Source organism: Dendrobates tinctorius, unplaced genomic scaffold, assembly GCF_039654945.1.
Source record: "Dendrobates tinctorius isolate UK_male_01 unplaced genomic scaffold, ASM3965494v1 ptg000323l, whole genome shotgun sequence".
In the NCBI taxonomy this organism is placed as follows: Eukaryota; Metazoa; Chordata; class Amphibia; order Anura; family Dendrobatidae; genus Dendrobates; species Dendrobates tinctorius.
This window is the reverse complement of record NW_027361990.1, coordinates 1,565,119-1,579,282: the sequence shown is the minus strand read 5'-3', so window position 1 is coordinate 1,579,282 and position 14,164 is coordinate 1,565,119. Positions and strand designations below refer to the sequence as shown.

At 50.1% G+C, this 14,164-nt stretch overlaps 1 protein-coding gene and 2 non-coding genes across 3 annotated transcripts in view; all 3 read left to right on the top strand.

Annotated features, from left to right (window-relative positions):
* IPO7 (importin 7) overlaps window positions 1-13,793 on the top strand; it is a 28,454-nt gene extending 14,661 nt beyond the window's left edge. The window contains exons 8-24 of the mRNA XM_073561640.1: window positions 1,982-2,116; window positions 2,197-2,296; window positions 2,762-2,838; window positions 3,743-3,859; window positions 4,149-4,238; window positions 4,516-4,681; window positions 4,966-5,126; window positions 5,492-5,620; window positions 5,708-5,774; window positions 5,851-5,976; window positions 7,932-8,029; window positions 8,264-8,359; window positions 10,886-11,106; window positions 11,217-11,422; window positions 11,975-12,178; window positions 12,263-12,379; window positions 12,692-13,793. Coding sequence (XP_073417741.1) covers window positions 1,982-2,116; window positions 2,197-2,296; window positions 2,762-2,838; window positions 3,743-3,859; window positions 4,149-4,238; window positions 4,516-4,681; window positions 4,966-5,126; window positions 5,492-5,620; window positions 5,708-5,774; window positions 5,851-5,976; window positions 7,932-8,029; window positions 8,264-8,359; window positions 10,886-11,106; window positions 11,217-11,422; window positions 11,975-12,178; window positions 12,263-12,379; window positions 12,692-12,783 — 2,202 coding nt within the window. The 3' untranslated portion in view covers window positions 12,784-13,793. The remainder of the gene's footprint in view (window positions 1-1,981; window positions 2,117-2,196; window positions 2,297-2,761; window positions 2,839-3,742; window positions 3,860-4,148; window positions 4,239-4,515; window positions 4,682-4,965; window positions 5,127-5,491; window positions 5,621-5,707; window positions 5,775-5,850; window positions 5,977-7,931; window positions 8,030-8,263; window positions 8,360-10,885; window positions 11,107-11,216; window positions 11,423-11,974; window positions 12,179-12,262; window positions 12,380-12,691) is intronic.
* LOC141074110 (small nucleolar RNA SNORA23) lies at window positions 4,285-4,464 on the top strand. Its single transcript, XR_012227131.1, has one exon. It is a non-coding gene; the product is annotated as a small nucleolar RNA SNORA23 (small nucleolar RNA).
* LOC141074109 (small nucleolar RNA SNORA23) lies at window positions 5,245-5,424 on the top strand. Its single transcript, XR_012227130.1, has one exon. It is a non-coding gene; the product is annotated as a small nucleolar RNA SNORA23 (small nucleolar RNA).
* Window positions 13,794-14,164: the final 371 nt, after the last annotated feature.

The window sequence follows — 14,164 nt, the reverse complement described above, 5'->3', positions numbered from 1 at the left end:
GGTGTGTGCACAGTGTCAGCGTGCGACTGGTAGAGCTCTGCCTTATAGGTGTCTGCGTGCGGCGGGTAGAGCCGTGCCTAATAGGTGTGTGTGTGCACAGTGTCAGCGTGCGACTGGTTGAGCTCTGCTTTATAGGTGTGCAGTGTCCGTGTGCAGCTAGAAGAGCTCTGCCTTATAGGTGTGTCAACAGTGTCATTGTGCGGCTGGTAGAGCTCTGCCTTATGGGTGTGTGCGGTGTCTGTGTGCGGCGGGTAGAGCCGAGCCTAATAGGTGTGTGTGCACAGTGTCAGTGTGCGGCTGGTAGAGCTCTGCCTTATAGGTGTGTGTGCGGCGGGTAGAACCGTGCCTAATAGGTGTGTGCACAGTGTCAGCGTGCGGCTGGTTGAGCTCTGCTTTATAGGTGTGCAGTGTCAGCGTGTGGCTGGTAGAACTCTGCCTTCTAGCTGTGTGTGCAGTGTCTGCGTGCGGCGGGTAGAGGCGTGCCTAATAGGTGTGTGCACAGTGTCAGCGTGCGGCTGGTTGAGCTCTGCTTTATAGGTGTGCAGTGTCAGCGTGTGGCTGGTAGAACTCTGCCTTCTAGGTGTGTGTGCAGTGTCTGCGTGCGGCGGGTAGAGGCGTGCCTAATAGGTGTGTGCACAGTGTCAGCGTGCGGCTGGTTGAGCTCTGCTTTATAGGTGTGCAGTGTCAGCGTGTGGCTGGTAGAACTCTGCCTTCTAGCTGTGTGTGCAGTGTCTGCGTGCGGCGGGTAGAACCGTGCCTAATAGGTGTGTGCACAGTGTCAGCGTGCGGCTGGTTGAGCTCTGCTTTATAGGTGTGCAGTGTCAGCGTGTGGCTGGTAGAACTCTGCCTTCTAGGTGTGTGTGCAGTGTCTGCGTGCGGCGGGTAGAGGTGTGCCTAATAGGTGTGTGTGTGCACAGTAGGGTGACCGCAAAAAATCGATGTCGGAATTTTGTCCGTCTGGACCCCACAAAACGTTTCCCCTTTCCAGATATTGAGAGAGCCAAAATTTGAGCTCGATCAAACGACGTTAACCCGCGCCGCTCGTCGCTCAAAGTTTGAAAAAATCCAAATTGAGGTATTTTAAGATTTAGGTATTTTGCATAGTCTGTTAGACTATAAAGAATGTGACAACAACATTGCAGAAATAGCCCTGACCAAATTTTCGAACCATTTGTGGTATTTGAATGCAGAGTTGGTGGGATTATCGTTTTTTGATCCCACCATTACAGACAATGAAAAGTTGTTAATGGCTAATAAATTGCTCAGTAGCACAGATGAACCATCAGAGCACGCTAACCTACACGAGTTGATAATTTTACATTGTTATCTAATCTATTCTAGAGCTTTTGTTAAAGTAGTTTTTGAAACGTCAGAATTTGCTTACAACTTGCAGGACATATTGCTTTTGTTCTTCATCTTTTGTCAGAAGGTCATTAAAGTCGGTTACTTCCTACCTCTTTTAATTTTTCTTTCCTAACTTTTGGATTTACAACCCTAGCGTGCTCTGATGGTTCATCTGTGCTACTGAGCAATTTATTAGCCATTAACAACTTTTCATTGTCTGTAATGGTGGGATCAAAAAACGATAATCCCACCAACTCTGCATTCAAATACCACAAATGGTTCGGAAATTTGGTCAGGGCTATTTCTGCAATGTTGTTGTCACATTCTTTATAGTCTAACAGACTATGCAAAATACCTAAATCTTAAAATACCTCAATTTGGATTTTTTCAAACTTTGAGCGACGAGCGTCACGGGTTAACGTCGTTTGATCGAGCTCAAATTTTGGCTATCTCAATATCTGGAAAGGGGAAACGTTTTGTGGGGTCCAGACGAACAAGATTCTGACTTTTTTTTTCCCCCACCCCATATGAGATCCGGTCACCCTAGTGCACAGTGTCCGCGTGCGGCTGGTAGAGCTCTGCCTTATAGGTGTGTGCACAGTGTTGGTGTGCTGCTGACGTCACTTTTCACTTTTAGGTTCTGCTGAAGGTTCTGTATCAGTATAAGGAGAAGCAATACATGGCTCCACGAGTCCTGCAACAAACGCTGAACTATCTGAACCAGGGGGTGTCCCACGCGGTGACGTGGAGGAACCTGAAGCCGCACATCCAGGTGAGCGTTGTGCCCCGGCAGCTCCTGGATGGTCGCCTTCTGCTGCTGGATCTAATCTTTGACTTTTCCCCTGACCTCAGGGCATCATCCAGGACGTCATCTTCCCCCTGATGTGTTACACAGACTCTGACGAGGAGCTCTGGCAGGAAGACCCCTATGAATATATCCGCATGAAATTCGGTAAGATAATTGGGCCGGGCGCCCGTCAGTCTGACCCCAGCTGTAATGTCAGACGCCTTCTTATACTTTGGACTTTTATATATGTGGCTTCCAGACTTGCCTAAAGTGATGCGAGTTTTTGCTTTTTTTTTTTTTTTTTTTTTAAGCCCCTGAGCTTTCAATTATTTGATTATCTACAGAAATACAGCCGGTTGCAGCACTTACCCGATGAGCAGATGGAACCCCTCGTGCTCTGGGTGTTTGGACATCATGGGTGCCACCATGGCAATGCTAATGCTGCCGTCAGTGATTGACAGCAGTATTTAGCGGGTTACAGCAATTGACACTCAGCTGCTGGGGATCGAACCCTGACCGTCTGGCGGATCTATCCACGAGGGGCATTAAGGCTCGGAGATCTGAAATGGGCTCCAGTTCTGTGTGGGGGTCCGCAGGCCAAGGGTTCTCTGATCACTTCTCTCTTCTTAGATGTGTTCGAGGATTTCATCTCCCCCACGACCGCGGCGCAGACGCTGCTCTTCACGTCCTGCAGTAAGAGGAAAGAGGTAGGGTGGAGTGTGGCAGATATGTCCCTTCATTCTCTTACTGGGACATATCTGGGCATTACTTACTGTCGTTGCGTCTTCTGCTCTGGGAACATCTCGATTTTGCTTTTTTCTGGTTCTCTCGAGATTGACTGCACGATCATCATTTATTTCAGTTATTTGCTTGCGGTCAGTGAATTGCTCCTGTGAGCAGAGGTGAGTGGATGTGACTGGACTGATGCGGTTTCAGATTCATTGTAGGAAACCGTCCGGTTTGGTGATCACAACTAAGGCCAGGTTCATATTGCGTTGACGGGCTGCGTTAACGGTATAGCATAAAGCGATCGCGTTATGCTATACCCGCTAGCGCTGATGATTCATGTGTGCTAGCGATGACGGAGCCTTAGACGCTGCAGCCTGCGTCTGAGGCTCTGTCACTGAGTGACGGCATATTGCGAGCGCATGCCGCTTTAAGGCATGCATCACGATGCGCCGATAATGAGGGTCAGTGACAGCGTTAACGGACTGCGATACACCGCGTTATGCCGGTGTGTAACGCAGCCCGTCTAATGGACTGCCATAACGCAATGTGACCCCGGCCTAAGGCTTTACCAGCCTGGCTGTAAGAGCAGTTTCCATTCCCTCACAGTAAGCGGAGAACTTCAGTGGTGAAGAATTACAGGGGTTGTCCAGCCAAAGCCGATCCGAGTCTGCAGTCGCGCTGTCACTTGTGAATCACCCCTGTGTATGCCGGGGGATTCATACGTCTGCAGTCACACAGCGAACGTCACCTGACGCTGAAGCTTTTCTCCTTTAAGCCGTGGAGGGGGGGGATTTGTGACCTGAGCTCAGTTTCCTCCCTTGTGACTTGTTGCTGGTTTTAAGGTCATTCCTCTTTTTTGACGTTTCTTTGTTTTTGCTCCAGGTCTTACAGAAGACTATGGGATTCTGTTATCAGATTTTAACGGAGCCCACAGCAGATCCCCGAAAGAAGGATGGCGCTCTCCATATGATCGGCTCATTGGCGGAAATCTTGCTGAAGGTGAGTGTGACGGAGATGGTCGGCGACATGTTCTGTGGGCTATAGACTGTAGTGATGGGGATTACTTGTATTCCTTCTGTGTTACTCCAGAGCTCAACTCCCTATTCTGCTGGTTGCTGGAAACAGTAAGCTTGTGGCCATCTAACCCTTGCTCCCATAAGCTTAGCCGAGCTCTTATTATGCCGCAATTTGTCCGTATCCCGCCCTGACATAATGCGTGCAGTGGTCGGAGTCGTGTGACGGGTACAACATGGCATCGGCACCTTCTCACATTCTTACTTTCTTACAGAAAAAGATCTACAAGGACCAGATGGAGTTCATGCTGCAGAATCACGTGTTCCCCCTCTTCAGCAGCGAGCTGGGCTACATGCGGGCGAGGGTAAGCTGCAGGGTGTTGGTGGGCGACGCAGATCTCCAGGGCGGCTGCAGGACTGTGTGCACAGTGTCAGTCTGTGTCTGGTAAAGCTGTCTGCCAGCGTCTTGCTGGGGGACTGCTCTGCTCACACAAAACCTAAGAGCCAAGATAATGGTGAGATCATAGTACTGGTCTAGTGACGTCTGCTGGACGCTCCACCACTGGCCGGCCTCCGACTTCTCCCACATGTCGCCATATAACAGTATGGGGGCTTCCTCTGACTTGTCCGCTTTTTCTGCAGGCATGTTGGGTTCTTCACTATTTCTGTGAAGTAAAGTTCAAGAATGACCAAAACCTGCAGACTGCTCTGGAGCTGACCAGACGCTGCCTCATCGATGACCGGGAGATGCCCGTGAAGGTGGAAGCCGCCATCGCCCTCCAGGTTCTCATCAGCAATCAGGAGAAAGGTGCGTCCAGCAACATGGCTGCGGGCTGCATGCAATGGTGGCCGTAGCCCACTGCTGGTAGCTACATCCCACCACACATGTCTAGGAGCTGAGGGGCTTCTAGCGAGGTGAGCACCCCCTAGGGGTGGCTGGAGACAGATTTATAACTTGGAAGGAAAGCGGTACAGTGGATTTCCTCCCGCCAGCTAACGAGGGGACACGGATTATTTATCAATCCCTACTAATCTCTGTAGTCAGTCGCTTCGGTATACGGCACATGTAATAATGCCGCTGTTACTTTACAGCCAAGGAATACATCGCCCCCTTCATCAGGCCGGTCATGCAGGCCTTGCTGCACATCATCCGGGAGACAGAGAACGACGACCTCACCAATGTAATTCAGAAGATGATCTGCGAGTACAGCGAGGAGGTGACGCCCATAGCGGTGGAAATGACGCAGCACCTGGTGAGTCCGGCCGGAAGAGGCGGCATATTGCCATGGCTGGTGCTTTACGTACTGATGGCGAATATATAGGGGCTTGGGGCACGGTGGGTGTAATACACGACGTTGTGCATCTGGGGCTGCCGGGCAGTGTGCACAGTGCCAGTCTGTGTCTGGTAAAGCTGCTCACTGGCGTCTTGCTGGTCGGCTGCTTTGCTCACACAAATCCGGCGGCCCAAGAGAATCCTGAGATCATAGTACTGGTCTAGTGACGTCCCCTGGACGCTCCACCACTGGCCAGCCTCCGACCTCTCAGACACGACCGGATGGACACCGGATCGAGGCTTTCATTGATATCTTATTGCTGTCTCTGAACGTTTCTTTTCCAGGCAATGACGTTCAATCAGGTTATCCAGACGGGTCCTGACGAGGAGGGCAGCGATGATAAAGCCGTCACAGCCATGGGAATCCTCAACACTATCGACACCCTGCTAAGCGTTGTGGAGGATCATAAAGAGGTGGGCAGAGTTGTCAGACCGTGGACCGATATTGTGTGTTGGGTGTATGGTCTGGGGCCGCTGAGCGTCTCTTGTCTCATTCCTCAGATCACACAGCAGCTGGAGGGAATCTGCCTGCAAGTCATCGGCACGGTTCTGCAGCAGCACGTTCTAGGTGAGCCTCGGCCGACGCACGCGCAGCCCGGTGGGTTTAGGGATCTGTCATTGACTCCTGGTCCTTCTGTCTGTAGAGTTTTATGAAGAGATCTTCTCCCTGGCACACAGTCTCACCTGCCAGCAGGTGTCTGCTCAGATGTGGCAGCTCTTACCGCTGGTCTTCGAGGTGTTTCAGCAGGACGGATTTGATTACTTCACAGGTGAGACAGGCTGAGAAAACGCAGACACCCCCACCCCTACAGTGTACCCATATCGAAAAACAGGATGGTGTGTGTGTGTATATAGACACACGCGATACTCTTCTGATTTTGTAAGTTTTGCCGCCTTCAAAGAATGGAGAGGTCTGTAATTTTTATCGTAGGTACACTTCACCTGTGAGAGACAGAATCAAAAGATAAAATCCAGAAAATCGCATTGTATGATCTGTATATAATTAATTAGAATTTTATTACATGAAGAACTTAATTTTTGGTGCAGAAACCTTTGTTTGCAGTTAGAGGTCAGACGTTTCATGTAGTTCTTGGCCAGGTGTGCACACTCTGCAGCAGGGATTTTGGCCCCCTCCTCCATTCAGATCTTCTCCAGATCTTTCAGGTTTCTGGGCTGTCGCTGGACAACATTGAGTTTCAGCTCCTCCAAAGATTTCCTATGAGTTCAGGTCTGGAGACTGGCTAGGCGACTCTAGGACCTTGTAATGCATCTTACGGAGACACTCCTTAGTTGCCCTGCCTGTATGTTTCAGTTCATTGTCATGATAGAAGACCCAGCCATGACCCATCTTCAATGCTCTTACCCCGAGGGAAGGAGGTTGTTGGTCAAAATCTTGTGATACATGAACCCATCCATCCTCCCTTCAATACGTTGCAGTTGTCCTGTCCGCTTTGCAGTATGAGGTTTCCCCCACCATGCTTCACGGTTGGGATGGTTTTCTTAAGGTTGTACTCATCCTTCTTCCTCCTAATGCGGCAAGTGGAGTTGAAAACAAAATTCTATTTTCGTCTCATCTGACGACATGACCTTCTCCCATGCCTCCTCTGGTTCATCCAGATGGTCATTGGTGAACTTCAAACGGGCCTGGACATGTGCTGGCATGGGCAGGGGGACCTTGGTTGCCCAAGAGGATTTTAATCCATGGCGGAGTAATGTTTGAGACTGTGGTCCCAGCGCTCTCCAGGTCACTGACCAGGTCCTCCTGTGTAGTTTTGGGCTGATTCCTGACCTTTCTCCGAGTCATCCTTACTCCACGAGGTGAGATCTTGCATGGAGCCCCAGACTGAGGAAGATTGATAGTCACCTTGTGTTTCTTCCATTTTCTAGTAATTGCACCAACAGTTGCTGCTTCTCACCCAGCTGCTTGCCTATTGTTCTGTAGCCCATCCCAGCCTTGTGCAGGTCTAATTTTGTCTCTGGTGTCCTTAGACAGCTCTTTGGTCTTGGCCTTGGTGGCGAGGTTGGAGTGATTAAGTATGTGGACAGGTGTCTGTTATACAGGTAACGAGATCAAACAGGTGCAATTATACCAGGTAATGAGTGCAGAGTAGGAGGCTTCTTAAAGAAAAAGAACGGGTCTGTGAGAACCAGAATCTTTGCTGGTTGGTTGATGACCAAATACTTACTTCCTGCAATAAAATCAATTTAATTAAGTAAGAATCCTACAATGTGATTTATTTACAGACCTCTCCATTCTTTGTAGGTGGCAAACGTGCTAAATCGGCAGCGTATCAAATACCCCCCCCCGTGCCCAAAATGGTAAAATGTGGGCCATTTATACTGCAGGGCAAGCGCCATAAAAAGGAAACTAAAAAATGGATGGCAGAATGGATTTTTTCTTAAAAGTAGTTAAAGTGTTAAGCATATAATATTTAGCCTGCATGCAAAATGTCATAAAGGAAAAACAATTTAAACGCCAAAATTGTGTTTTGTTTTTTTTCTGCACTTCTGCCACAATATACAAAACTTTACATCTATCCCCAAAATTTCATAAACACAGCTCGGCCACAGACACAAGCCCTCGTGGAAGGAGCACGCACAAGCAGAATTTGGATTAAATTTATTTTTTTACGAAAGTTCAGAATTTCTTTTAGCAACTAGAATTAAAAGCCGTGATAAAGCCGTGATAACGCTGGTAAAGCTGACTTGTGTCCTGCCCTAACAGATATGATGCCGCTGCTGCACAATTATGTCACTGTGGACACGGACACCCTCCTGTCCGACACCAAGTACCTGGAGATGATCTACAGTATGTGCAAAAAGGTAAGGAACCATTCTAACCAGTGCACATGTCCGACGTCCCACACTGGTCTCTGGGAGATGGAGCAGGCACTGTTCTGTAACCAGGTGGCACGTTTAGGGCAGCTCTGGCCCCCGTCTTTGGAGCAGCCACACGCACGGTCAGTCATGTCTGCAATTGGCAACCTATGGACGTGACCGGCCCGTTCTTCCAATGTGTACGTGTGAACTCGGCCTGACGTACACGTTTCCCTCCAGGTGCTGACAGGTGTGGCCGGAGAAGACGCAGAATGTCACGCAGCAAAACTGTTAGAAGTCGTCGTCATACAGTGTAAAGGACGCGGCATTGACCAGGTGAGCGCAGACCTGTATCATCGCCCTCATCCAGACCAGATTTGCTGCAATGGATTTTCAGGTCCATCATATTTCACTCACACTGGCCTTAAAGGCAATTTCTGGTGGTCATCTCTGAAACGTTGTATTTTCCATGTTTATCAGACCATGTACGTGACTGCTGCTGTCCATGTGTACCAGTTGTGACAGCAGCCCCCTCTGGTGCAGGCTCTCTCCGTGTTTCTCGGCCGCAGTCGTCTGGTGCAGGCTCTCTCCATGATTCTCGGCCGCAGTCGTCTGGTGCAGGCTCTCTCCATGATTCTCGGCCGCAGTCGTCTGGTGCAGGCTCTCTCCATGATTCTCGGCCGCAGTCGTCTGGTGCAGGCTCTCTCCATGATTCTCGGCCGCAGTCGTCTGGTGCAGGCTCTCTCCATGATTCTCGGCCGCAGTCGTCTGGTGCAGGCTCTCTCCATGATTCTCGGCCGCAGTCGTCTGGTGCAGGCTCTCTCCATGATTCTCGGCCGCAGTCGTCTGGTGCAGGCTCTCTCCATGATTCTCGGCCGCAGTCGTCTGGTGCAGGCTCTCTCCATGATTCTCGGCCGCAGTCGTCTGGTGCAGGCTCTCTCCATGATTCTCGGCCGCAGTCGTCTGGTGCAGGCTCTCTCCATGATTCTCGGCCGCAGTCGTCTGGTGCAGGCTCTCTCCATGATTCTCGGCCGCAGTCGTCTGGTGCAGGCTCTCTCCATGATTCTCGGCCGCAGTCGTCTGGTGCAGGCTCTCTCCATGATTCTCGGCCGCAGTCGTCTGGTGCAGGCTCTCTCCATGATTCTCGGCCGCAGTCGTCTGGTGCAGGCTCTCTCCATGATTCTCGGCCGCAGTCGTCTGGTGCAGGCTCTCTCCATGATTCTCGGCCGCAGTCGTCTGGTGCAGGCTCTCTCCGTGTTTCTTGGCCGCAGTCGTCTGGTGCAGGCTCTCTCCGTGTTTCTTGGCCGCAGTCCTCTGGTGCAGGCTCTCTCCGTGTTTCTTGGCCGCAGTCCTCTGGTGCAGGCTCTCTCCGTGTTTCTCGGCCGCAGTTCTCTGGTGCAGGCTCTCTGCCTCCATGTTTTTTGGCCGCAATCCTCTGGTGCAGGCTCTCACTCTTTTACAGTCCTCTGGGGCAGGTTCTCACAGTCCTCTGGTACATGCTCCCTCCATGTTTCTCGCCCACAGACCTCTGGTGCAGCCTCTCTTCCTCCGTGTTTCTCTGTTGTAGTCCTCTGGTGCAGCCTGTGTTTCTCTGTTGTAGTCCTCTGGTGCAGCCTCTCTCCCTCTGTTTCTCGGCCGTAGTCCTCTGGTGCAGCCTCTCTCCCTCCGTGTTCATCTGCCGTAGTCCTCTGGTGCAGCCTGTGGTTTTCTGTTGTAGTCCTCTGGTGCAGCTTCTCTCCCCTCCGTGCTTCTCTGCCGTAGTCCTCTGGTGCAGCCTCTCTCCCTCCGTGTTTCTCTGTTGTAGTCCTCTGGTGCAGCCTCTCTCCCTCCGTGTTTCTCTGTTGTAGTCCTCTGGTGCAGCCTCTCTCCCTCCGTGTTTCTCTGTTGTAGTCCTCTGGTGCAGCCTCTCTCCCTCCGTGTTTCTCTGTTGTAGTCCTCTGGTGCAGCCTCTCTCCCTCCGTGTTTCTCTGTTGTAGTCCTCTGGTGCAGCCTCTCTCCCTCCGTGTTTCTCTGTTGTAGTCCTCTGGTGCAGCCTCTCTCCCTCCGTGTTTCTCTGTTGTAGTCCTCTGGTGCAGCCTCTCCCCCTCCGTGTTTCTCTGTTGTAGTCCTCTGGTGCAGCCTCTCTCCCTCCGTGTTTCTCTGTTGTAGTCCTCTGGTGCAGCCTCTCCCCCTCCGTGTTTCTCTGTTGTAGTCCTCTGGTGCAGCCTCTCTCCCTCCGTGTTTCTCTGTTGTAGTCCTCTGGTGCAGCCCCTCTCCCTCCGTGTTTCTCTGTTGTAGTCCTCTGGTGCAGCCTCTCTCCCTCCGTGTTTCTCTGTTGTAGTCCTCTGGTGCAGCCTCTCTCCCTCCGTGTTTCTCTGTTGTAGTCCTCTGGTGCAGCCTCTCTCCCTCCGTGTTTCTCTGTTGTAGTCCTCTGGTGCAGCCGCTCTCCCTCCGTGTTTCTCTGTTGTAGTCCTCTGGTGCAGCCGCTCTCCCTCCGTGTTTCTCTGTTGTAGTCCTCTGGTGCAGCCGCTCTCCCACCGTGTTTCTCTGTTGTAGTCCTCTGGTGCAGCCTCTCTCCCTCCGTGTTTCTCTGTTGTAGTCCTCTGGTGCAGCCGCTCTCCCTCCGTGTTTCTCTGTTGTAGTCCTCTGGTGCAGCCGCTCTCCCTCCGTGTTTCTCTGTTGTAGTCCTCTGGTGCAGCCGCTCTCCCACCGTGTTTCTCTGTTGTAGTCCTCTGGTGCAGCCGCTCTCCCTCCGTGTTTCTCTGTTGTAGTCCTCCGGTGCAGCCGCTCTCCCTCCGTGTTTCTCTGTTGTAGTCCTCTGGTGCAGCCGCTCTCCATGTTTGTCATCGGTTTTCAGCTGTGTCCTGACTTTTCCTGTTGCAGTGCATCCCATTATTCGTTGAAGCTGCTCTGGAGAGGTTAACCCGAGAAGTGAAGACGAGTGAGCTGAGAACAATGTGCCTCCAGGTGGCCATAGCTGCTTTGTACTATAGTCCTCCCCTCCTTCTCAACACCCTGGAAAACCTGCGCTTCCCCAATACAGTAGAGCCCGTCACTAACCACTTCATCAAGCAGTGGCTGAACGACGTGGACTGCTTCCTAGGGTGAGTGCCGCACGGTCCATGGCGGGTCCTACCCGTCTCGAGCTTTGCTGGGTACAGCCGCCATGTTTGGTTTCATAAGAGGTCTAATGACAGCTTCTTCCTCTCTGCAGGTTACACGATCGTAAGATCTGCGTCCTGGGACTTTGCGCACTTATAGAACTTGAACAGAGACCCCAAATATTGGCTGAGGTCTCAACACAAATTTTGCCAGCTTTTATTCTCTTATTTAATGGTCTGAAGAGAGCTTACGCCTGCCATGCAGAGCAAGAAAACGACAGTGATGACGAAGAGGATGGTGAAGAGGAAGATGAAGCTGGTGAGAAACGCCAAGGCTGGGCACAGTTGATTTCTCGTACAAGTCCTTTTCTAACTGGAGGGCTTACTTTTCTACACTTCACAAATTGTTTGTGCCATGTGGATGTAATAGGTGAGCTTGTCTCACCGGGCACCTCTCACGATGAGCTGCTCAGTTCCCCGTGTATTCCAGCCATTCATCTGCACATGGTTTCCCATGCAGCAGCCGTGCATTGCCGAATGTGTCCTCCCCCTGCAAAATCTTTGTTTTTTTTGGTTAGGGTGCAAGAGTGGAGGTCGGCAAGGATAAGGCTGGCTCTGGAACAATTGGTACAAATTATTTGATATTACTTCTTGCTGGATTTTCCAGCAATGACATCAGTTTTTTTGTGTTCAGCAGCTGCACTGATTGAGCTGAGAAATTCCCTAAAGTTTACGGAGATCTCAGCAAACTTTAGGACAAAGTTTTGCACCATTTATCTTGCTCATGGAGCGGCGGCCTGTCTCACTGCCCCTGATGAGGAAGAAGTTGCTGGTCTGTGTCCGGGTTATAACTACTTGATTCCAATTTCAGAACTTGGTAGTGATGAGGATGACATAGATGAGGATGGTCAGGAATACCTGGAGATGTTGGCCAAGCAGGCGGGAGAAGACGGGGATGATGAAGATTGGGAAGAAGACGATGCGGATGAGACGGCACTGGAGGGTTATAATACTCTAATAGACGATGAAGATAACCCCGTAGATGAATATCAGATCTTTAAAGCTATATTTCAGAGTAAGTGGCAGTGATCCCCGAGTCCTGCACGTTTTATGTAGATCCGTCGTGGTAGTGTGAGTAATCACCATGTGGATGTTTCAGAGTTGCAGGGTCAGGACCCGGCCTGGTATCAGACTCTCACTCAAGGACTAAATGAAGAACAAGGAAAGCAGTTACAGGACATCGCAACGCTGGCAGATCAGAGGCGGGCGGCTCATGGTAAGGTCGCCACCGGAGGCCGAGATCGGGGCTGTAACGGTGATCTCACATTTCATGGCCCGACCTTAATCCAAAGTAAAAATAAAGACATCTCTGTAGGTGCCAACATTTATAGTAAACAAAAAAACAAGCAAACATGCAGTTATTATAGATACCGAGGCATGCAGCCATATACACTGGAAAACCTCCATGATTTACCCTGCAGGAATATTTCATTGGTTCCCCACATTGCCTTGGGTTGTCCCTGTTCTATAGTTTCATGATGATGACTTTATTTTTCTTAAGTTGCTGATCCTTTTTCTTTCTCTGCAGAATCTAAAATGATCGAGAAACATGGAGGATACAAGTTCAATGCTCCAGTTGTGCCAAGTTCATTCAATTTTGGGGGCCCGGGCATGAATTGAGCCGTCACTTCCTTTCCTGCTAACGTGTGACTGATTGTAGTGAGAAAAGCTTGTGTTCCTCCCGATAGTGGATCCAGAAGCGCTCGGTCTGAACTGTGACATAGGATTCTGGAGAGTGAGAGCAGAACATGCGACTCGGCCCTGGGACAGCAAACACAGGGGTTTCCTTCAGATTAACTTTTTTTTTTTTTTTTTTGTTTTTCTCCTTGTATTTTTTTTTTTTTTTTTTTGGATATCTGCAGCCTTCTCAGAGATGTCATAATTGCAGCTTTTTTTTTAATACCCTTTCCTTTTTGGGTGCGGTAGAAAACACCATAAATCGCTGGACTATTTAATAGCTTTCCTTCACTCACGAGGGCCAATTTTACTTCACCAGTTTTAGACTCCAGCCTAGAACATGTCTGTTGCCTCCGATTAATTTTCATTCTTTTATTGTAAAATATCTAAACTAAAAAAAAAAAAAAAAAATAATGAAGAGGCTAGAGTTGTAGCCTTAGTTGGCGACGTCCTGAATCAGAGCCCGGTCCTGATGTCCAGTGTCGAGCACTAGTAGCACTACACGATTAATGATGAAAATGAACAGCACTTTTTATACGCTTCCCGTTTGGTGTAAAAAGAAAAAAAAAACAATTACAAAAAAAGCGACTGATTTCTCAGTTTCTGCGTTAGAAGGGACGGACGGGCTCAGTTCGGTGTTTTAGACTCGGGCCCGAGCCGCTCCCTGGATGTAACTTGAATCTGGTTCTGTAATTTCGGGGTTGGTAATTCATTGCTGCTACATACGGCGATGCCCTTTTTTTTTCTGCCATGTTAATTTTTTTTAAACCTCCTAAGATGTACGATTCGGATACACAGCGGTCATGTGAGCGCTGAGCCAGACGGACGGCCGCTATCTTCTGACGCATGTTATAATCGGACATGGATCTCTACTCTCAAAGAGTGTGAAGTGTGGATGAAACATCTGTATATGCAAACTATTAAAAAAAAAAAATCAAGATGAATTCACCTAATCGCTGCCTTGTGTTCATTTGTGACCTCTGAGCCGCCGTATAGGGCAAAACCCCTCGTATTCGCCCCAGGAACATCTGGGATGGGCGAGGCTCAACATTCAGCATAATTCAGGTCCAGCGTCGGCCGCCATGTGTGCGCTGGTGTTTACCTACGATGGTTGATAGCGTGCGCACTTTTCTAGTTGCGTGTCATTTGCGTCTCGCCTCGGGTGTACGTGCCTCGCTCTTGGCTGCACGAGGGGTATGTTGTATCAGAGCCTGCGTTACCATTTTCATACAGTGGTTGCCCATCTCCATTCAATACTGTAATGGGAGGAGAGCGGCGCTGACACCCGGATCCACTTTGCCAGGACTAATGTGGGAGTGGGTTT